This window comes from Enhydra lutris, unplaced genomic scaffold (genome assembly GCF_002288905.1).
Source record: "Enhydra lutris kenyoni isolate GAN:26980312 unplaced genomic scaffold, ASM228890v2 scaffoldscaffold97, whole genome shotgun sequence".
NCBI classification, from domain to species: domain Eukaryota; kingdom Metazoa; phylum Chordata; class Mammalia; order Carnivora; family Mustelidae; genus Enhydra; species Enhydra lutris.
In genome coordinates this window covers 2310120-2332789 of record NW_019154181.1, presented here as the reverse complement: position 1 = coordinate 2332789, position 22670 = coordinate 2310120, and the positions used below count along the sequence as shown (strand labels likewise).

Below are 22670 nucleotides of genomic sequence, written 5' to 3'. Positions count from 1 at the left end.
CTCCCCCCCTTTTTATAGAGGGAGAGAGAGCACAGGGGTGGGACAGAGGGCGACAGAGAGAGAGAATCTCAAGCAGACTCCCCACTGAGTGTGGAGCCCGACCCAGGCCTCAGTCCCACAACCCTGAGATCATGACCTGAGCTGAAATCAGGGCTGAGGCAGACATTCAATCGACTGAGCCACCAAGATGCCCCTAAGCATCTGACTCTAGATCTCAGCTTGGTCTTGGTCTAAGGGTTGTGAGTTCAAGTCCCAAATTGGGGTCCACACTGGGTATGGAGATTACTTAAGAAAAAAAATTTTTTCAACGATACTTTTAAGTAAGATTAGTTTATCATTCTCTGTGTGTGTGTGTAATCTCTCTTAGGTTTTGATATTGATGATATTAATATTATACTTAACTTCATAAAGAGAATTTTTTTCCTTTTTGTGTGCCTTGGAACAATTTAGAATAGGAGTGATCTGTTATTTAAAGGTTTGATGGTGTTTTTTTTTTTTTTTTTTATTAAACTATCATGACCTGGTGTTTTGAAGGAATTTGTTTTTGCAACTTTTGTGATTTTGTCTCTGAAAATCAGTTTGTTTAGACTTTCTATCTTTCGTTGGGTCAGCATTGGAAAATTATATTTTTTTAAATAAAGTTATCCACTTAAGATTCTAAATGTATGGAATTGTGCAAAATAATCTGTCATGGGCTTTTGGGATAAATTGTTGTATACGTGTTCTGGATTTCCTTTTTTTTTTTAGATTTTATTTATCTATTTGACAGACAGAGACCACAAGTAGGCAGAGAGGCAGGCAGAGAGAGAGGAAGGGAAGCAGGCTCCCTGCCGAGCAGAGAGCCAGATGCGGAGCTCGATCCCAGGACCCTGGGATCATGACCTGAGCCAAAGGCAGAGGCTTAACCCACTGAGCCACCCAGGTGCCCCTCAATCGACCTTCTTCTCAACAGAAGAGAACTTCTGTTGAATCCTCAGGAGTTTTGTTGAATTCCAGGTTTGTTTCATTCCTAGGAGTTGACAGCGGACCAGCCTCCATGTGCCTTTGCCAGTTTGGGGCCCCTGATGTGGAATGAATGAACGAATGGACTAATTCTCAGTCTATGCCAGATTCCAACTCTAACCAACACTGACCTATTTCCTGAGAGTCTGCTTCTGCCCATGCTGTAGAATCGATGGTGTTTTACTTGGTGCTTGATCTTTGAGAGATCCTCTACCAAGCCAGGGTTCACCAGAGAAGCAGAACCAGCAGTAGATATGCACATCTGGGTTTGTATCCGTTTGTTACAGCAAACTGGTTTGCACAATGCTGCTTAAGCAACCTCGGCGAGGTTGTCAGGGCCTCTGGGGCTGGAAGTTGGGAGTCAGTGGGGGAGGCCATCAGGAAAAGATGAATATAAAGCAGAGGAGATCTAAGGCAGACTGGGAGCCCCAAGAGGCTGGGACCCCATGAGGAGAGACTGAAACTCCCATCAGTTCCTGTGGCCTTTAAGCTCAGGGACAGAGGCATACCGCTGAAGCTGGCCACCGACGGGGAGCTAAGCGCACCCATCTGGCCCTTGAGTCAGAGAAATGGAGAAACCACCAAGGTAAGAGAGGGCAGGTGCCACTGCAGACCGGCATCAACGTGCCCGTCCTTCCTTGGGATTTTCTCTTGGTGTATTTGTTTTCACTGTTGTGAATACAATCTTTTTTTTTTTAATTAAAATTTCTAATTGGTAATTCATGATGGGGTTTTGAAGGCTGACTTTGCATCTTACAAGTTTCCTAAATCCCCTTCATTCAAATCATTTTTCAGCTTTTCTGTAGTTTCTGGGCGGGTGAGCAGATCACATGCAAAAAATTGCATTCTTGTCGATTTCCTTCCTGCATTTGTGCCTCAGCAGTAAGCCTTACCCCACTTACTGCCCTGGTTGGCTTGAAGAGGAGGGGAGCCAGCAGGCTTCCTCATCATTACAGGAGTTAACTGTGAGGTTTGCCCTGCTGCTATGTCCACTCCTGGCCCTTCATTCTGTGAGCTCTGCTCTGGTAGAGTGTTTATTTAGAAATGAGTATTCAGGGGCACCTGGGTGGCTCAGTGGGTTAAGCCTCTGCCTTCGGCTCAGGTCATGATCTCAGGGTCCTGGGATCGAGCCCTGCTTCGGGCTCTCTGCTCAGCAGGGAGCCTGCTTCCCCCCTCTCTCTCTGCCTGCCTCTCTGCCTACTTGTGATCTCTCTCTCTCTCTCTCTGTGTCAAATAAATAAATAAAATATTAAAAAAAAAAAAAAGAAACAAGTATTCAGGACTTTGTGCTCACACTAATGCGGCTGTCACCAGCAACTCAGGCTACTGAGGAGGGATAGGTCTGTTTGTCCCAAATATTCCCGAGAGCCTGCTTGAATTATCCTGGTGATGCCCCAGAGGCCCCCGCTGTTCTCTGCATGTAACTCTAAGCTCCGTGATTCTCTGGCATTTTGTCAGAAACTGCTATTATAGCAGCCTTCTGCTTAGAATCTGGACTGCGTTTCCTCCTAATTTCCTGTCAATCTGATCCCATCAGCTTTTTATCACTTCGGAATTGCCCCCAAGCTCAGTAACAGTATTTTTACCATGTCAAGGGGACTTGGAGCCTGAGGAAGAGTGATGTTAAGTGTTCAGTCTGCACTGACGCCTAATCTCCTCTACCGATAAATTTTTAACGTTTTTCTCTTCATTTCCATTATTTCTTAAAAACAACATGTAATTGTTTTTTGAAGCATATCTAAGAGAGGAGAAGCCAAAGCTCCCATTCTCCTTCCATGTTTCTTCTAGTTCCTCACCAAAAGGAATCGTCGTTAATCATAAGTAGGTCAGGTCCCGGGGCCCTGAGCCATATTTATTAGTGGAGTAAGAGCTTCTAAAAATTAAGGGCGGGGGGTGGGGGAGGGAGGAAAGAGACAAAAAAAGGAAAAAGAGGAAAGTTTACATTGCACCAATATGGAAATATCTCTAGAATACATTGTTTTGAAAAAAGCATGATGATGCACAGTGTATGCTGCCATTTGTATAAGAAATTGTGGGAATAGGGAGCCTGGGTGGCTCAGTCATTAAGCGGCGTCTGCCTTCGGCTCAGGTCATGATCCCAGGGTCTTAGGATCGAGCCCCACATCGGGCTCTCTGCTCAGGAGGGAGCCTGCTTCTCCCTCTCTCTCTGCCTGCCTCTCTGCCTACTTGTGATCTCTGTCAAATAAATAAATAAAAATCTTTAAAAAAATAAACAAACAACTGGAAGGCTTCAGAAGAAACTAGTGACCGTTTCCTCTGGCCAAGTGCGGTGGGGGACAAGTGTGCTTCCTCGGGGGAGGCGTGGAGGCCTGCTTCAACGGTGTTCAACTGTTCATGTATGGCTGCTTATTTATTATTTTATTTATTTCATTTTCTCTTCTGTAACTCCACTATGAACTTTATTATGAATATGGAATTTATGACTGTGACGTTTATTATCCCATTTGGTTGTTTTTTTTATTATTATTCAGTTAACAAAATGCAGTGTTATTGGGGCGCCTGGGAGGCGCCTCTGCCCTCACTTCAGGTCATGATCTCAGGGTCCTGTGATCGAGCCCCGCATCGGGCTCTCTGCTCAGTGGGGAGCCTGCTTCCCCCTCTCTCTCTGCCTACTTGTGATCTCCGTCTGTCAAATAAATAAATAAAATCTTTAAAAAAAACAAAACAAAACAAAAATACACAGTGTTATTATTAGCTTCAGTGACTCATCAGATTTATGTAACACCCAGTGCTCATTACCTCCCATGCCCTCCTTAATGTCCATCACCCAGTTACCGCATCCCCCATCCGCCTCTACTCCAGCAACCCTCATGTTCCTATGGTTAAGAGTCTCTTATAGTTTGTCTCCCTCTCTGATTTCATCTTGTTTTATTTTACCCTTTCCTCCCCTATGATCCTGTTTTGTTTCTAAAATTCCACCTATGAGCGAAATCATATGATAATTGTCTTTCTCTGATTAACTTATTTCCCTTAGCATAACACCCTCTAGTTCCAGCCACATCGTTGCAAATGGCATGATTCCATTTTTGATGGCGGTGTAATATTCCATTGTATATATCCACCACATCTTCTTTATCTATTCATCTGTCGATAGACATTTAGACTCTTTCCATAGTTTGGCTATTGTGCACATTTGCTGCTATAAACATCGGGGTACAGGTGCCCCTTTGGATCACTACATTTGTATCTATGGGGTAAATACCCAGTAATGCAATTGCTAGGTCATAGGTAGCTCTATTTTCAATGTGAGGAGGACCCTCCATACTGTTTTCCAGAGTGGCTGCTCCAGCTTGCATTCCCACCAACAATGTAGGAGGGGTCCCCTTTCTCCGCATCCTCACCAACACCTGTCATTTCCTGACTGGTTAATTTTAGCCCTTCTGACCGGTGTGAGGTGGTATCTCACTGTGGTTTTGATTTGTATTTCCCTGATGCTGAGTGATGTTCAGTACTTTTTCATGTGTCTGTTGGCCATTTGGATGTCTTCTTTGCAGAAATGTCTGTTCATGTCCTTTGCCCATTTCTTGATTGGATTATTTGTTCTTTGGGTGTTGAGTTTGAGAAGTTCTTTATAGATTTTGAACACTAGCCCTTTATCTGATATGTCATTTGCAAATACCTTCTCTCATTCTGTAGGTTCTCTTTTGGTTTTGTCGACTGTTTCTTTTGTGGTGCAAAAGATTTTTGTCTGGATGAAGTCCCAATAGTTCATTTTTGCCTTTGTTTCCCTTGCCTTTGGAGACTGTCTGGCAAGAAGTTGTGGTGGCTGAGGTCATAGAAGTTGCTGTGTTCTGCTCCAGGATTTTGATGGATTCCTGTCTCCCATTTAGGTCTTTCATCTATATTGAGTGTATTTTATGTACGGTGTATGGAAATGGTCCAGTTCCATTCTTCTGCATGTGGCTGTCCAATTTTCCCAAACCATTTGTTGAGGAGACTGTCCTTTTTCCATTGGATATTCTTTCCTGTTTTGTCAAAGATTAGTTGACCATAGAGTTGGGTGTCCATTTCTGGGCTCTCTATTCTGCCTTTTTTTTTTTTTTTTTAAGATTTTATTTATTTATTTGTCAGAGAGAGAGAGGGAGAGAGAGCGAGCACAGGCAGACAGAATGGCAGGCAGAGGCAGAGGGAGAAGCAGGCTCCCTGATGAGCAAGGAGCCCGATGTGGGACTCGATCCCAGGACGCTGGGATCATGACCTGAGCTGAAGGCAGCTGCTTAACCAACTGAGCCACCCAGGCGTCCCTGGGCTCCCTATTCTGCTCCATTGATCTATGTATCTGTTTTTGTGCCAGTACCATACTGTCTTGATGATTACAGATTTCTTTTTTTTTTTTTAAGATTTTATTTATTTGACAGAGAGACGGAGATCACAAGTAGGCAGAGAGGCAGGCAGAGAGAGAGAGAGAGGAAGGGAAGCAGGCTCCCTTCTGAGCCGAGAGCCCAACGTGGGGCTCAATACCAGGACCCTGCGATCATGACCTGAGACAAAGGCAGAGGCTTTAACCCACTGGGCCACCCAGGCACCCCTGATTACAGTTTTCTAATAGAGCTTGAAGTTTGGAATTGTGATGCCACCAGCTTTGCTTTCCTTTTTCCACATTCTTCTGGCTCATTGGGGTCTTTTCTGGTTCCATACAAATTTTAGGATTATTTGTTCCAGCTCTGTGAAAAAAGTTGATGGTATTTTGTTAGGGATTGCATTAACTGTGTAGATTTCTCTAGGTTGCATAGGTATTTTAACAATATCATGGTGAGGATTTTTGAATTGTGTTCATTAGGGGTATTGTTCTATAATTCTCCTTTTTGGTGGGGTCTTCAGTTTGGGGATCAAGGTAATGCTGGTCTCATAAAAAGCATTTGAAAGTTTTCCTTCCATTTTGATTTTTTGAAACAGCTTCAGAAGAATAGGTATTAATTCTTCTTTAAATGTTTGGTAGAATTCCCCTGGGAAGACTTCTGGCTCTGGGCTCCTGTTTTTTGGGAGATTTTTGATGACTGCTTCAATCTCCTTGCTGGTTATGGATCTAGTCAGGTTTTCTATTTCTTCCTGGTTCAGTTTTGGTAGTTTATACATCTCTAGGAATGCATCCATTTCTTCCAGATTGTCTAATTTGTGACATATAGTTGCTCATAATATGTTCTTATAACTGCTTGTATTTCTTCAGTGTTGGTTGTGATCTCCCCTCTTTCATTCAAGATTTTATTTACTTGGGTCCTTTCTCTTTTCCTTTTGATAAGGCTGGCCTAAGGCTTATCAATCTTATTAATTCTTTCAAAGAAACAGCTCCTAATTTCGTTGATCTGTTCTACTGTTCTTTTGGTTTTTATTTCATGATTTCGGTTCAAATCTTTATTATTTCTCTTCTCCTGCTGGGCTTAAGCTTTATTTGCTGTTCTTTCTCCAGCTCCATTGGGTTTAGGGTTAGGTTGTGTGTTTGAGACCTTTCTTGTTTCTTGAGAAAGGCCTGTAGTGCTACATACTTCCCTCTTAGGACTGCCTTTGCTGCATCCCAAAGATTTCGAACAGTTGTGTTTTCATTTTCATTTGTTTCCATGAGTTTTTTAAATCCTTTAATTTCCTGGTTGACCCATTCATTTTCCATGTATTTGAGTTCAAATTTCTTCTTGTGGTTGAGTTCTAGTTTCAAAGCATTGGGGTCCAAAAATATGCAGGGAATGATCCCAGTCTTTTGATACCAGTTGAGACCTGATATGTGACCCAGTGTGTGATCTATTCTATAGAATGTTCCATGTGCACTTGAGAAGAATGTGTATTCTGTTGCTTGGGATGGAATGTTCTGGATATATCTGTGATGTCCATCTGGTCCAGTGTGTCATTTAAAGGCTTCATTTCCTCGTTGATCTTCTGCTTGGATGTTCTTCCATTGCAGTGATCAGGATGTTAAAGCCCCCTACTATTATTGTGTTATTGTTGATGTGTTTCTTTGATTTTGTTATTAATTGACTTATATAATTGGCTGCTCCCATGTTAGGGGCATAAATATTTACAATTGTTAGATCTGGTTGGATAGACCTTTTAATTATGATACAGTGACCTTCCTCATCTCTTATTACAGCCTTTGGCTTAAAATCTATTTTGTCTGATATAAGGATTGCCACCACAGATGTCTTTTGGTGTCCATTAGCATGATAAAGTGTTTTCCTCCCCCTCACCTTAAATCTGGAGGTGGCTTTGGGTCTAAAATGAGTGTCTTGCAGATGGCATATTGATGGGTCTTGCTTTTTAATCCAATCTGATACCCTGTGTGTTTTGGTCGGGGTATTTAGCCCATTCACATTCAGGGTAACTATTGAAAGATATGAACTGAGTGCCATTGTATTGCCTGTAAGGTGCCTGTTACTGTATATTGTCTCTGTTCCTTTCTGGTCTGTTACTTTTGGACTCTATCTTTGCTTAGAGGACCCCTTTCAATATCTCTTGTAGGGCTCGTTTGGTGATCACAAATTATTTTAGTTTCTGTTTGTCCTGGAAGATTTCTTCACTTCTATTTTGAATGACATCCTAGCTGGATCACATATTCTTGGCTGCATATTTTTCTCATTTAGCACCCTGAATATATCATGTCCATCCTTTCTGGCCTGCCAGGTCTCCATGGATAGGTCTGCTGCCATCTAATCTTTCTACCCTTGTAGGTTACAAATCTCCTGTCCTGAGCTGCTTACAGGATTTTCTTTGTCTCTGATATTTTTTTTTAAAGATTTTATTTATTTGACAGAGAGAGAGAGAGAGAGAGAGAGAGATCACAAGTAGGCAGAGAGGCAGGCAGAAACAGAGGGGGATGAAGGTTCCCTGCTGAGCAGAGAGCCTGATGAGGGGCTTGATCCCAGGACCCTGAGACCATGACCTGAGCCAAAGGCAGTGGCTTAACCCACTGAGCCACCCAGGTGCCCCTGTCTCTGAGATTTGTAAGTTTCACTATTAGATACTGGGGTATTGACCAATTTTTATTGATTTTGAGGGGGGGGGTTCTCTCTGCCTCCTGAATTTTGATACCAGTCTCCTTCCCCAGATTAGGAAAAGTTCTCTGCTATAATTTGCTCCAATATACCTTCTGTCCTGCTCTCTCTTTCCTCTTCTGAGATCCCAATTATTCTAATATTGTTTCACGTTATCACTTATCTCTCCAATTCTCCCCATGTGATCTAGTAGTTATTTATCTCTCTTTTTCTCAGTTTCTTTATTCCCCATCATTTGGTCTTCCATATCACTAATTCTCTCTTCTGATTCATTTATCCTTGTAGTTAGAGCTTCCATTTTTTTACTGCATCTCATTAACAGCTTTTTAAAATTTGAACTTGTTAGATTTTTGTTCTTTTATTTCTCCAGAAGGGGATTCTCTAATGTCTTCTATGCTTTTCTCAAACCCAGGTACTATCTTTATTTATTTATTTATTTTAGATTTTTTTTTTTTAATTTATTTATTTGGGGGAGAGAGAGAGCACAAGCAGGGGGCACAGCAGGCAGAGGGAGAAGCAGGCTCCCTGCCGAGCAGAGAGCCCAATGCTGGACTCAATCCCGGGACCCTGGGATCACGACCCTTGCTGAAGGCAGATGCTCAATGGACTGAACCACCCAGGCATCCCCCAGCCAATACCTTTATAATCATTATTCCTGACTCTAGTTCCACCTCCTTACTTGTGTCCACATTGATTAGGTCCCTGGCAGTCAGTACTGCCTCTTATTCTCTTTTTTGAGGTGATATCTATTTCACAGTTCTCATTGATGGGTAAACTTAGTCTTCGCTGGATGTTCTTTGCTGATCTTCTATGGGAGGGGCCTGTTGCTGTGATTCTCAAATGTCTTTGCCTGAAGGGGAACTGCTCCGCCCTTAACCGATGGCCAGGCTAAGTCATCTCCGGTTTTCTCTCAGGCACTTTTGTTCCCTGAACACTTTCTGTAGAGCTCTGGAGGATGGAATGAAATGGCAGCCTCCCAGTCTCCAGCCCAAAGGAGCCAAGAGCTCGGTGCCCCACTCCTCAGTGCACCCTCAGAGAAAAGCAGTTAGTCCCTCCTGTCTCCCTGGTCTCCCGACTGCACTCCCAAGCTCACCCAGCCTGTGACCAAGTATTTCTACCTCTGGCGCTCGGCCCCTTTTGGAGTCTCCAAACCCAGCAGATTCCTGCAGCATGCTCCCACGCTGCTCCTCCCCAGGGAGGAAGGAAGGGGTCTCCCCGGATCTGCCACTTGTAGGGTCCCTGCTCGAAATGCAGTGGCCCAACTGTGCCTTGGATCACGGTTTAAGGTAACCCCGAGCTGAGAGCCTTACACTTCAGCTCCATCTCTGTGATACCTGGCAGCTCTGCCACACTCAGACACCCCAGTATATGTGTGACCCCATGGGTCCTGAGACCACACTGTCCCCGCAAGGGCTCCATCCCCCCCGCCCCCACTTAGCCTGTGGAGCAATGTCCCTCCGTGGAGCAGACTTCTAAAAGTTCCAATTTTGTGCTCCGCTGCTCTATCACTTGCCAGGAGCTGGCCCTCCCTCTGCGGTCTTTCTTTCCATGTATTGCCTCAGATTCACTTCTCTGCATGTCCTACTTTCCAGAAAGTGGTTGCTTTTCTATTTGTAGAGTTGCTGCTCTGTCTCTCTTTGATTGGTTGAGTTCACAGGTGTTCAGAATGGTTTGATAGCAATCTAGCAGAATCTTTGGGACCAGACGAAATTAAGGTCTCCTACTCCTCCACCATCTGGTATAGCACTATTTTTTAAAAGCAAATTTTACCAAAATTTAGTGAAAAAAAAAAAAAAGATCAAAGTGAAACTGAATTGGTGACTTTCAAGTGGATTTTCATCACAAGATATTATTGAATTGAAATATCCTTTAAGGTAAAATGTTTTTTAAAAATTTATTTAAGAGGGGTGCCTGGGTGGCTCAGTCGTGGGGTATCTGCCTTCGGATCAGGTCATGATCCCAGCGTCCTGGGATCGAGCCCCACATTGGGCTTCCTGCTCAGTGGGAAGCCTGCTTCTCCCTCTCCTACTCCCTACTGCTTGTGGTTCCTGCTCTTGCTGTCTCTCTGTCAAATACATAAATAAAATCTCTAAAAAAATTATTTAAAGGAAAGTTGAAGGCTTATTTATACCATAAATTTTAACCCTATGCAAGATATATATGTATCTTTTCAATTAGTGTTTTGCTCTGAGTAAATATCTAGCAGTGCTATCACTCGATCATATGGTATTTCTATTTTTATTCTTCTGGGAAACCTCCATACTATTTTCCACAGTGGATGCACCAGTTTGCAATCCCACCACCAGTGCCTGAGTGTTCCTTTTTCTTCACATCCTCACCAACACTTGTTATCTCTAGTCTTTTTTATTCTAGCCATTATGACCAGTGTCATGTGAGATCCTCATTGTGGTTTTGATTTACATTTCCCTGATAATCAGTGATGTTGGGCATCTTTTTTTTTTTTTTAAGATTTTATCTATTTATTTGAGAGAGAGGGAATGAGAGAGCAAGCATGAGAAGGGGGAGAGTCAGAGGGAGAAACAGACTCCCTGTTGAGCAGGGAGCCCAACGTGGGACTCGATCCCAGGACTCCAGGATCATGACCCAAGCCAAAGGCAGTCGCTTAACCAACTGAGCCACCCAGGTGCCCAATGTTGGGCATCTTTTCACATGTTTGTTGGCTATCTGTATATCTTCCTTGGAAAAATGTGTATTCAAGTCCTTAGTCCATTTTTGGTTTTTTGACATTGTTGTATAAATTCTTTATATATGTTAGCCCCTTATTGGACATATCATTTGCAAATATCTTCACCCATCCAGTAGGCTGCCTTTTTGTTTTGTTGATCATTTTCCTTTGCTGTGCAGAAGCTTTTAATTTTGGTGTAGTTCCATTAGTTTATTTTTGCTTTTCTTTCCCTCACGCAAGGACACACATCCAGAAATATGTTAAGGCTGATGTCCAAGAGATTACTGCCTATCTTTTCTTCTGGGATTTTTATGGTTTCAGTTTTCACTGAAACCAAAATCCATTTTGAGTTTATTTTTTGTCTGTGGTCTAAGAAAGTGGTCCTTTTTACATATGGTTTAGAATCATGTTATCAAGGTTCATCCAACTTAGAGCATATATCAGAATTTCATTCTTTATTAGACTGAATAGTATTCCATTGTGTGTATATACAACATTTTGTTTATCTGCTTACCTGTTGACAGAACTTTGGGTCGCTTCCACCTTGGCTATTGGAAATTATGCTGCCATGAACATTGGCATAAGAGTTACCTGTTTGATTCCCTGCTTTCAATTATTTTTGGGTCTATAACCAGAAGTGGAATTGCTGCATCATATGGTAATTTACATTTCATTCTAAAGACCACACATTCTATCCGCTGCAGTGGCTACATTATTTTATATTCCTTTCAGCAACGCACAAGATTTTCATTCTGTGTATGTCCTTGCCAACACTTGTTTTTTTCTGTTATTTTTATAACGGCCATTGTAATTGGCGTTAAGTCTTGTGGTTTTAATTTGCCTTTTCCTAATGACAAAAAATGATGTAAAGAATATTCTCTTGTGTTGATTGGCCATTTATCTTTCACAGAAACATGTCTATTCAAGTCCTTTGACCATTTACAAATTGGGCTATTTGTTTTCTGCTGCTGTTGACGTGTAGAAATTCTTCATACATTCTGGACATTAATCTCCTTCGTATATAGGATTTACAAATATTTTCTTCCACTCAGTGGGTTGCCTTTTCATTCTCTTGAAAGTATCCTTTGATGTGTAAGAGTATTTAATTTTGATGAGACCCAGTCCATCTATCTTTTCTTTTGTTGCTTATTCTTTTGGTATCACGTCCAAGAAATCATTGCCTAATCCACTGTCATAAAGATTTTCCATGTTTGTTTGTTTAGTCTTAGCTCTTATAATTAGGCTTTTATTTTTGCCCATTTTGAATTAATTTTGTCTATGGCGTTAGGTAAAAGCCCAACTTCATTCTTTTTCATGCAGATTTCTGATCTTTCCAGCATCATTTATTCAAAAGACTGTCCTTTCCCCCATTGAATGATCTTGGCCGTCTTGCTGAAAATCATTTGACCATATATGTATACATGCAAAAGTTTATTTGGGTCTCAGTTCTCTCCATTGGTCTTTATGTCTGTCTTTATGTCAGTGTTGCACAATTTTGCTTCCTACATTTCTGTAGTAAGTTTTGAAATCAGGAAGTGTGAGACTTCCAACTTTGTTCTTTTTCAAGATGCTTTGGCTGTTTGGGTCCCTTGAGATTTCATGTGAATTTTATTATGGGTTTTTCTATTTCTGCAAAATGTCTTTGGGATTTTGCTACACTGCATCTGTAGATCACTTTCAGTACTATCATCATCTTAACAGTATTAAGTTTTCCATTCTGTGAACAAAGGTTGTCTTTTCTATTTATTTGTCTTTAATATCTTTCAGTAATGTTTTATAGTCTTCAGTGTAGATTTTCTGCCTCCTTGGTTAATTTACTCATAAATACTTTATCTTTTGGGTTTTTTTAAAGCTTTTCTTTATTCATTAGACAGAGAGAGCACACAAGCAGGGGGAGAGGCAGAAGGAGAGGGAGAAACAGGCTCCCTGCTGAGCTGGGAGCCAAACATGGGGCTCGATCCCAGGACCTGGAAATCATGACCTGAGCCAAAGGCAGGTGCTTAACCATCTGCGCCACCCAGGCGCCCTTATTTTATCCTTTCGATGCAATCGTATAATGGGATTGTCTTCCTAATTTCCTTTTTGGACTGTTCATTGCTAGTGTACAGATAGAGATACAACTGAGTATATGTGTTTCTTTGTATCCTGCAACTTCGCCAAATTTATTAGGTCTAACAGTTTCATCGAATCTCAGGTTTTCTACATATAAGATTGTGTCATTAATGAACATAGATAATTTTACTTCTTCCTTTGCGGTCTGGGTGCTTTTAATTTCTTTTTCTTGACTAATGCTTTGGGGCTAGACCTTGCAGTACTGTAGTGAATAGAACTGATGAAAGTGCGAATACTCGTCCTGTCCCTGATCTGCCGGGGAAAACTTTGGGTCTTTCACTCTTGAAGTTGGTTGTGAATTGTTCATAGAAGGCTTTCATTATGTTGAGGGCATGCCCTTCTGTTCCTAGTTTACTGTTTGTTTCCGAAGTCAGGGTGTGAATATAGATACAGTGGGATTAATTATCCTCTTTGTTACTTTTTCTATGTGCTGCCCCTGTGCTCTCATTTTTTCTCTTTCACTTTCTTTCTGCCTTCCCTGGTTTTAATTGTGCATTTTATATGATTCTATTTTCTCTCCTCTGCTGGCATAGCTATTATACTTTTCCTTAAGTTTTTAGTGGTAACCCTAGGGTTTGCAATATACGTTTACAATGAATCTCTTTTTTACCCCCTTTTTTCTTTTTTAGGTAGAGAGGAGGGCAGAGGGAGAGAGAAAAAAATCTCAAGCAGGCTCCACTCCTGGCAAAGGGCTTGATCTTATGACCCCGAGATCACAATCTGAGCCAAAATCAAGAGTCAAACCCTTAACCGACTGAGCCACCCAGTCACCCCTCTAATTCCTCTTTAAAATAACACTTCATGGGTAGTGCAAATGCCTTATAACAGAGTATTCCCAATACTTCCCTCCCAACCCTTATAACACTACTGTCACTCATTTTAGTTATCCATAAGTTACAATAGCCAAATACATTGTTATTATTTTCAACAAACATTTTCACCATTAGATAAATTAAGAATATTTTTTAAAAAAGATCTAATTTTACCTTCATTTCTTTTCTAAGGCTCTTCCTTTTCTCATGTATATCCAAGTTTCTGATGTAGACCATGTTTCGTCCTTCTAAAGAACCTCTAACATATCTTGCAAGGTGGGTATATGGATGACAAATTTCTTCAATTTTTATTCATCTGAGAAAGTCTTTATTTCCTTTTCACTTTTGAAGAATAATTCCCCTAGGTACAGATTTCTCATCTGACGATTTTTTACTTTCAATACTTTAAATATTCCACTCCACTCTCTTCTTACGTGCATAGTTCTCAAGAGAAGTCTGACATAATTCTTCTGCTTGCTCCATTGGGGGTACTATTTTTCCCCCTCTGGCTTCTTTTCAAGACTCTCTTCAATTTTCTGCAGCTTAAATATAATATACGTAGGTGTAGAGTTTTGGGTATTTATCTTACTTGTTCTTTAAGTTGACTCTGTGGTTTGGTGTTTGTCATTATTTTGCAAAAGTCTCAGTTATTAACTTTAAATATGTCTTCTTCTATTCCTTTTTTTTTCCTCCTTCTGATACTCCCATTCACTGCATGATACACCTTTTCTTTTTCTTTTTTTAAAGAATTTATTTATCCATTTGACAGAGATCACAAGTAAGCAGAGAGGCAGGCAGAGAGAGAGAGAGGAGGAAGCAGGCTCCCTGCTGAGCAGAGAGCCCAATGCGGGGCTCGATCCCAGGACCCTGAGACCACGACCCGAGCTGAAGGCAGAGGCTCAACCCACTGAGCCACCCAGGCGCCCTTCTTTTTCTTTCTTTCTTACTTTTTCTTCCTTCCTTCCTTCCTTCTTTAATTTCTTTCTCTTTCTTTCTTTCTTTTTCATGGTACACCTTTTCTAATTGTCCCACAGTTCTTGGATGTTCTTTTTTTCTCCCATTCTTTTTCTCTTTGCATTTCATTTGGGAATGGCTATATCTGAATGTTTAAGTCCCCCCAAAGTCACATTTGATCCCAAATTCACGTTTAAGTCCTAATTCCCAAGGGTGCTAGGATTAGGAAGTAGGGCCTTTGGGAAGTGAATGGATGGGATCAGTGTTCTAAAAGAGGCCCCAGAGGGATCCTTTGTCCCTCTACCTTTTGAGGACTCAGTGAGAAGGCACTGGCTAGGAACCAGGAAGAAGGCCCTCAACAGGATGAGACCACACTTGAATCTTGACCTTGGACTTCCCAGCCACCAGGACCGTGAGCAGTAAATCTCTGTTGCTTATAAGCTACTCCTCTGTAGTATTTCACTATCACCCCCTAAACAGACTAAGACAGGAAGTTTCTATTGAACTTTCTAAAAACTCACTGATTCTTTCACTGGTCATGTCTAGTCTATTAAAAAGCCCACAAAAGGCACTTCTTTTTTTTTTTTTTTTTCCTGTTACAGCATTTCTTATTTCTAACTTTTCCTTTGGATACTTTCTAGAATCTCTCTCTCTCTGATTTGCATGACGCATCTGTTTTTGCACGTTGTCCACTTTTCCCATTAGACCCTTAACATATCAATCCTAGTTATTTAAAATTTCCAATCTGATCATCCCCAAATCTCTCCCATATCTGAGTCTGGTCTGATGCTTGCTTTGTCTCTCTAAACTGTTTTGCCTTTAAGCAGGCCTTGTAATGAACTACCTGTTGGAAGCTAGACTGGATGAACTGGATAAAAGGAACTGAGGTCAACAGGTTTCTGATGGGAGGATTTATGTTTATCTGCCTGGGGCATAAGCTATGTCTATAGTTTTTGTGACTGTAGCTGCCAGGGGCTAAAATTTCCCCTGGTGTCTACTGATTTTTGCTCTCCTTGTTGTCTTTTGGCTTTGCTAGAGTTAAGTAAGGTTTGAGATATATCATTCTTTCTGTTGTAACTTCTTGCTATTATACAGGAGCTCAACTGACGTGATGGTAAGGTGTGGCAGAGGGAAGTGTTCCGTAGTTCAGTGATAAGGTCTCACTCAAGTCTTTTAAAGGGCCTGTGTGTCTCTGGACTGTTCCTACTCTTCCTGAATGATTCTGCTTCCCTCTATCCCTTAGGATGACGGAAGGATAGAGGGGTCTACATGGGTATTTCATTTCTCCTTGTGGAAGGCTGGAGGGGTTGGAGTTTACTTCTTTCCCTCCCACCAGCTTAGGTTCTGATAAAACCCAAGGTAGTTGGCCTCTGGTAAAAGTTTCCCTTGAAGGTAGGCTTTGGTTGAATAGCACAGAATGCGCTGGGCATATTTTTCAATGGTCCCATTTCTCTCACCTCCTACAGAAGCATGGGAGGAGTTTTCTCTTATCTACACTCTGAGAACCTGACGGGGCCCTGAAGATGAAATTCATGGGATTTTATGGGGCTCACCTAAGATGAAACCCCCATTTAAAGATGAAATTTTTAACTCTTCAGCTTGTCTACATTAAGCCTCCAGCAACTAGTCAGTTTCAGTTCCTGTTTTCCTGTTCCTGGCTCCAGCTGCCTCTGCTCTGGTAAGCTGTATCTGTCCAACTCTTCAGTTTCTGGGGAAGAAGTTATCATTGTGACCTCAGTTCTCTGAGGGATCTAGCAAGAGTAGTTGATGGTTCAGTCAGCTGTTCTCCTTTTGTTATTGTGACATCCAAGTGCCCAAGGTTTCTGATCAAGAGCTTCTAAAGCCCTTGGGAATTCCTGAGGTGAGAGGAGCATCTTTTGTTATGCATGATGAGGCCTTTTAACCTTGCCCAAGCTTATGCTAAGAAAGTCATTCTTGGTGCGCCCCTGGATAACTTCAGGATGGGGAAGGGTCAGGTCCGCTGAAAGACCAACATGGGATTAGAGGGTTGGGACCTGCTGCCCCGCCCCCCCAACCTCCAGCAAGGGGAGAGTGACTGGAGAGGAGTCCAATCACCAATGGCCAGTGGTTCAAATCAATCACTCCCTCTAACCTTCAAAAAAGCCTCTAAGCAACAGGATTTGTAGAGCTTCTGAACTGGTGAGCACATGGGGGAGCCGGGAGGGTGACATGCCCAGAAGGGGCGTGGGACCTCTGAGCATCATCACTCCTTGTCCCTTCCCCTGTGCATCCCTTCCACTGAGCTCTTCCTGAGTTGTAACCATCATAATAAAACAGTAGCCATATGTCAAGCATCTTCCCGAGTCCTGTGAGCTGTTCTAGCAAATTGTCGAATCCAAGAATGGGGCCCTGAAAAACCCTCAGCTGACAGCTGGTCAGTCAGAAAAAGTTGGGTGGGCGTGGACTTGCAATTGGGCTTCTCGAGTTGGGGTCAGTCTTGTGGGTCTGAGCCCCTAAGCCTCAACCTGGGGTGTGACACGGACTCTGGGTACGTAGCGTCAGAATTCAATGGAATCATCAGACCTCCAGCTGGTGTTGGGAGATTTGGAAAACTGGTTGTTTGCCTAGAAGAACCACACATATTTGGTGTCACAGGTGACAGAGAAGAAATAAGTTCTAGAACTCCTGACTGAGAATTCTTGATGACCTCCAACCTCCTGACATGTCATGCTGGAAACAAAGTCTTCTATTTTGTTTTTAAATTCTTCCATAATGTTTTTAGATTCCCAGAGTACTTAACGTTTTGTTTTTTTTTTTCTTATCACCTGGCAATGGATTTTTAAGATATGATGACAAAAGCAGAAGCAAAAAAAGAAAAAATAGATGAACTGGGCTTCATCAAAATTAGAAACTTTCTAGACACCTGGGTGGCTCAGTCAGGTAAGCATCTACCTTTGGTTCAGGTCATGATCTCAGGGTCCTGGGATCGAGCCCCACATCAGGCCCCCTGCTCGGTAGTCTGCTTTTCCCTCTCCTTCTGCCCCTCCCTTGCTTGTGCTCTCTCTCTCTAATAAATAATTAAATAAAACCTTTTTTAAAAAAGATTTTACTTATTTATTTGACAAAGAGAGACAGCACACAAGCAGGGGAAGGAGCAGGCAGAGGGAGAGGGAGGAGCAGGCTCCTCACTGAGGAGGAGCCTGATGTGGGGCTCAATCCCAAGACCCTGAGATCATGACCTGAGCTAAAGGCAGATACTTAACCCACTAAGCCACCCAGGTGCCCCAAATAAAACCTTTAAAAAAACCCAATAGTTTAAAAACAAACAACAGAAAATCACAAATGTACTAAATGTACAAAATGCTACTGAATTATACACTTTAACTGGTTAATTTTATGTTATGTGAATTTTAGCTCCAAAGTTTTCCTGAATGTTTCATTCTAGAGCTTCCTGTTCTAGATCATGGTTGCAGTATTTGGGGTTATCCCTTTGAGGATGTAAGTCTTCTTTACCCTATGAAGTCTTGGTTTCTTTTCAGTTGCCTTCTTGTATTACTGTTTTTTCACAATTGTCTGGTCATCCTAGGCTTGTTCTCATTTCAGAGAAAGAGATGAAAAGCCAATGGGGACACTGGTCACTTAGTGGGCTTTGTGGAGGGGATCCCCAATATTAGGTTTTTTTGTTTGCTTGCTTGTTTGTTTTTAGTATTTTCTATTTGGATTGCTCAAACTCCCCATAAAGGCTTTAAAACCCTGCTGGGAGAGGGCTGCATCTGGGGAGCTGAGCAGCAGAAGACAACACAGATTGATTCTTTAATACAAAAGTTGCCACAAAAATGTGTTTGAAGGCCCAAAACTAAAAGTTAGCATTTCGATAGCCTTTATAGCCTCAAATATCATTAGCACGCATTTTCAGTTTTAAGGTGTTTAATTTTATAAAAGCTTGTATGGTCATACCTGAGACAGAACTTGAACAGGCACTTAATACATAAGTGGGCAGAGAAATACAAACAGAGAAATACAAACAGAGAAATACAAACTAACAGAGAAATACAAACAAAGTTGGTTCAGCAATCAGTTTTACACAGCAATGAACTTTCCTGAAAGAGGGAAGACATTCAACATAAGAGCACAGAACACTTCCAGCAGGGACAATCAAATTTACAGATTTATAATCCATGATAGAGTTAACGTCTGGGAGAAACTTAGAATTCCACCTCCGGTCTTGGATCTCCATGAGGACAGTGCAGACTCTCGGGACAACTAAGACAACATGGAACGATTATGTCCAGTCTGTGGGCTGGTGCTAATGCTTCTATTTTAGCCACGGTCATTGAAGACCCTTACTAAAATGCCCGCTAAAAGAACAGCGACGGCGACAGCTAGAGCTATTCCACGATAGAAAATCAACTGGCTTCCTGTCAGGACATCCCCGATGGTTGACACGGCGTACTGGCTGCTTTCCTCTAGGACCATTAGTTGGAAGGTCTGGCTCTCGGGTGTGAGGCCATCAGGCAGAACCACTCCGTCAGTTACTTCTTTCTCCAAGACAGGTAGATCTGATGGCAGAGGACAGTGGCGTATATACCCTTATGTACGAGGTTCAGTAAAGAGATATTATGGGAAGTTTCCTAAGGGCACGTTGTCAGCAATGACCATCAATTATTGCCTGGTATTATGTGAAATTACATTGAGAACATTTCACAGGAGAACCCAGCGTTGATCTCCCAATTAGTAGGGCAGGGACAAGATTATTACACAAGAGAGCAGGATCTCATAACTTATTAACTGTGGTTACACTAAGTTTCAGCCTCATGAGGCAGATCAAGGCCACTAGACTGTGCTCTGTTACCTGCTGGTGATGGCGTGGTCTCTTTGATCCCTTTAAGCCCAGCTCGGACCTGTGCCTGAAAACAAGCATCAAAGAAGCCAATGAAGTGTACATCAAGTTGGGCGAGTATTCTCTTGTTAAAATTTCACCCGAGCTACCGATAGAACCGCTCCTAATGAGCTCTAACATCGGGGCACCCGGGTGGCTCAGTTGGTTAAGCGTCTGCCCACGGCTCAGGGCATGATCCTGGGGTCCTGGGATCAAGTCCCCCATTGGCCTCCCTGCCCAGTGGGGAGTCTGCTTCTTCCTCTGCCCCTCCCCCTGCTTGTGCTCCTCTCCTGCTCTGTCTCTCAGATAAATAAATAATCTTAAAAAAAAAAAAAGAGCTCTAACATCTAGCACTGTCCTTTCTGGTCCTGAAAACACCAATGACCATAGAACGTGACCCTGGACAACCGCTATTCTCCCCAGTGCTCAGCTCACAATCATAATGTAAAAGGCAACTTGTGCCCGTAGTTGCAAATTTCATGTTTTTCTTGCACTGCACATTTCAGTGTTCCTAAGCACTGCTATACAAAATAAAGTCTAAAGACGAATGGTGTTATCATATAAAGGACGGTTTATGGCCCAGCTCAATGTCCAGTACTACTTCCTCCCTCCATATGTCACGCTAAGGTAGGAAAGACACCATACATCAAACTAGGAAAACCAAAGGCATGTGAACCCGGGGGACAGGACACAAAATTGAAGCAGGGGCACTTTGTGCACTAAATTCAGCCCCTGTCTCCCTATCAGTAACACATCCCCTACCCCAACTTGTCATCCATCTCATCTTGACAGAATAAACACAGCTCACAAGTCACACCCAGAGAGGCCCATAGAGTCGCCATCCCGTTCCTCTACCCGGAGGTTATGGCTCTTCCCCCAAGCATTCCTCACTGATCACAGATCCTCAGCACGCTGCCTTTTAGGAAAACATGAACCAAAAGTGTTTCTAAAAAGAGGCCGAGGGGCGCATGGGTGGCTCAGTGGGTTAAAGCCTCTGCCTTCGGCTCGGGTCATGATCTCAGGGTCCTGGGATTGAGCCCCGCATTGGGCTCTCTGCTTGGTGGAGAGCCTGCTTCTTCCTCTCTCTCTGCCTGCCTCTCTGTCTCCTTGTGATCTCTCTCTCTGTCAAATTAAAAAAATTAAAATAAAAAAAAGAGGCCTAAACACAGAGAAGTCTGTATAATCAGGATAAAAAACTACTATTTTTATACTAAAACAGCAAAATATTTTCTAAGCTAATTCCTCATTTGTTGTTGAACCCTAGTGAGTAGATACTGAACTCATGGAACAAAGAAGAAAATGTGCTGAAACGAGCTGTCCTTCTGCCCCGAACTCACATTAGACACTTGCCATGAAATGAAGCAGACATGCTGCCAATGGCCTCCTTAGCATTTGACCTTCAGGTTCCTCACAGAGCCACGGGACCGAGAAAGAGCCACCCTTCCAGAAGATGCTGTTACCTGCTCGGCAGTTCTCTCCCAGTTCGTCCTGCAGATGAGCACCAGATAGAAAAGGGCTTGAAAGAAAACACAGATGATCAATCCAGACCAGAGACCTACGGATACAGGATGAGAATCGTGGCTTAGGTGTTCTTCCGTTATGTTCTGTCATCGTTCACATTCTTCCAAGATTACTATGTCCATAGAGTTAATACAACTTCAGCTAAAATAACTTCCTGGGGCGCCTGGGTGGCTCAGTGGGTTAAAGCCTCTGCCTTCAGCTCAGGTCATGATCCCAGGGTCCTGGCATCGAGCCCCCATCAGGCTCTCCGCTCAGCGGAGAGCCTGCTTCCCCCTTTCTCTCTGCCTGCTTCTCTGCCTACTTGTGATTTCTCTCTGTCAAATAAATAAATAAAATCTTAAAAAAAAATAAAAAATAAGGGGCGCCTGGGTGGCTCAGTGGGTTAAAGCCTCTCCCTTCGGCTCAGGTCATGATCTCAGGGTCCTGGGATGGAGGCCCGCATCGGGCCCTCTGCTCGGCAGGGAGCCTGCTTCTCCCTCTCCCTCTGCCTGCCTCTCTGCCTACTTGTGATCTCTCTCTCTCTGTCAAATAAATAAATAAACAAAATCTTTAAAAAAAAATAATAACTACCTTAAAAATTTACAGAAGTATAGACCGGCACTAGACTCAAGTTTACACTGATCGATTAGCGGCAGTCACTCTGGCAATAAACAGTCAAAACAGCACAGAACTGTTTGCTGCTTATACACTGATTTAACAAATATGTACTGGCTTCTTTGTGGCAGGTCGGGTTTTGAGGGCTAGCAACACGGAGTGGGACAGGCTGGCGAGATCAGGGCCCTCCGGGAGCTTACACGCTACTGGGAAAGACAGACAACAGGCAAGGCTGCAAACGTGCTGGCTGGAAGGGTGAGAAGGGTGAGAAGGGCTACAGAAGCCACTGAACAGAGCGCCGCAACAGTGACCCACAGCCCAGAGTCCCTGAGAAGGGCAGCAGCTCTCACCGTGGAGGGAGGGGGAGTGGCTGTGACAGCTCCAGGACAGGCCCTGCCGGTAGAGGCAGGAGAAGGCCCAGGCCCAGGGGAAACCAACTGTCGTGTGGACAAGTTTACTGAGAATATAAATGGATCCTTTCAAAAAAAAGAAAAAAGGTAAAACCAATGCCTATTCACCTATGAAACTATTTAAGCTAGTTAAATGTCCATTATATACCAAAGTGGATGTAAAATATCCACTCGTATGTCAACAGTTCCGCTACAAAGCTGGCTGCTTTGGTGAGAGACGGAATCTGGCAGAGATTGTCAATTAGTCCATTCATTCATTCATTCATTCATTCCACGTCTGGGGCCCCACACTGGCAAAGGCACACGGACACCAGTCCGCTGTGGATTCCTCATAATGAAACAAAACTGGAATTTAACCAAACTCCTCAGAATTAAACAAAACTTCTCTTCCGTTCAGAAGCAAGTGGACTGACATCCCTTTGAGGGGGTGATTCTATTCCTAGGAATCCATCCTGAGGAAAGAGTCAGAGAACTTAGTAATTCACACACCTAGGAGGCTCAGCACAATCTTATTTATAAAGAGAAGCAATTTATTTATTTATTTACTTACTTACTTACTTAATATTTTATTTATTTATTTGGCAGAGAGAGAGAGCACAAGCAGGGGGCTGCAGAGGAGGGAGAAGCAGGCTCCCCACTGAGCAGGGAGCCCCCCGGGGCAGGGGAGCCTGCTTCTCCCTCCCTCTCTGTAGCTCCCTCTGCTGTTCTCTCTGTCCCTCTCTGTCAAATAAATAAATA

The 22670-nt window shown here is 42.8% G+C and overlaps 1 protein-coding gene across 1 annotated transcript in view; it reads right to left on the bottom strand.

The window, feature by feature from the left end:
* Positions 1–18848: 18848 nt before the first annotated feature.
* LOC111139271 (multidrug and toxin extrusion protein 2-like) overlaps positions 18849–22670 on the bottom strand; it is a 68822-nt gene continuing 65000 nt past the window's right edge. The window contains exons 14-16 of the mRNA XM_022491509.1: positions 20868–20962; positions 19381–19435; positions 18849–19087 (exon numbers count right to left, since the gene is read on the bottom strand). Coding sequence (XP_022347217.1) covers positions 18849–19087; positions 19381–19435; positions 20868–20962 — 389 coding nt within the window. The remainder of the gene's footprint in view (positions 19088–19380; positions 19436–20867; positions 20963–22670) is intronic.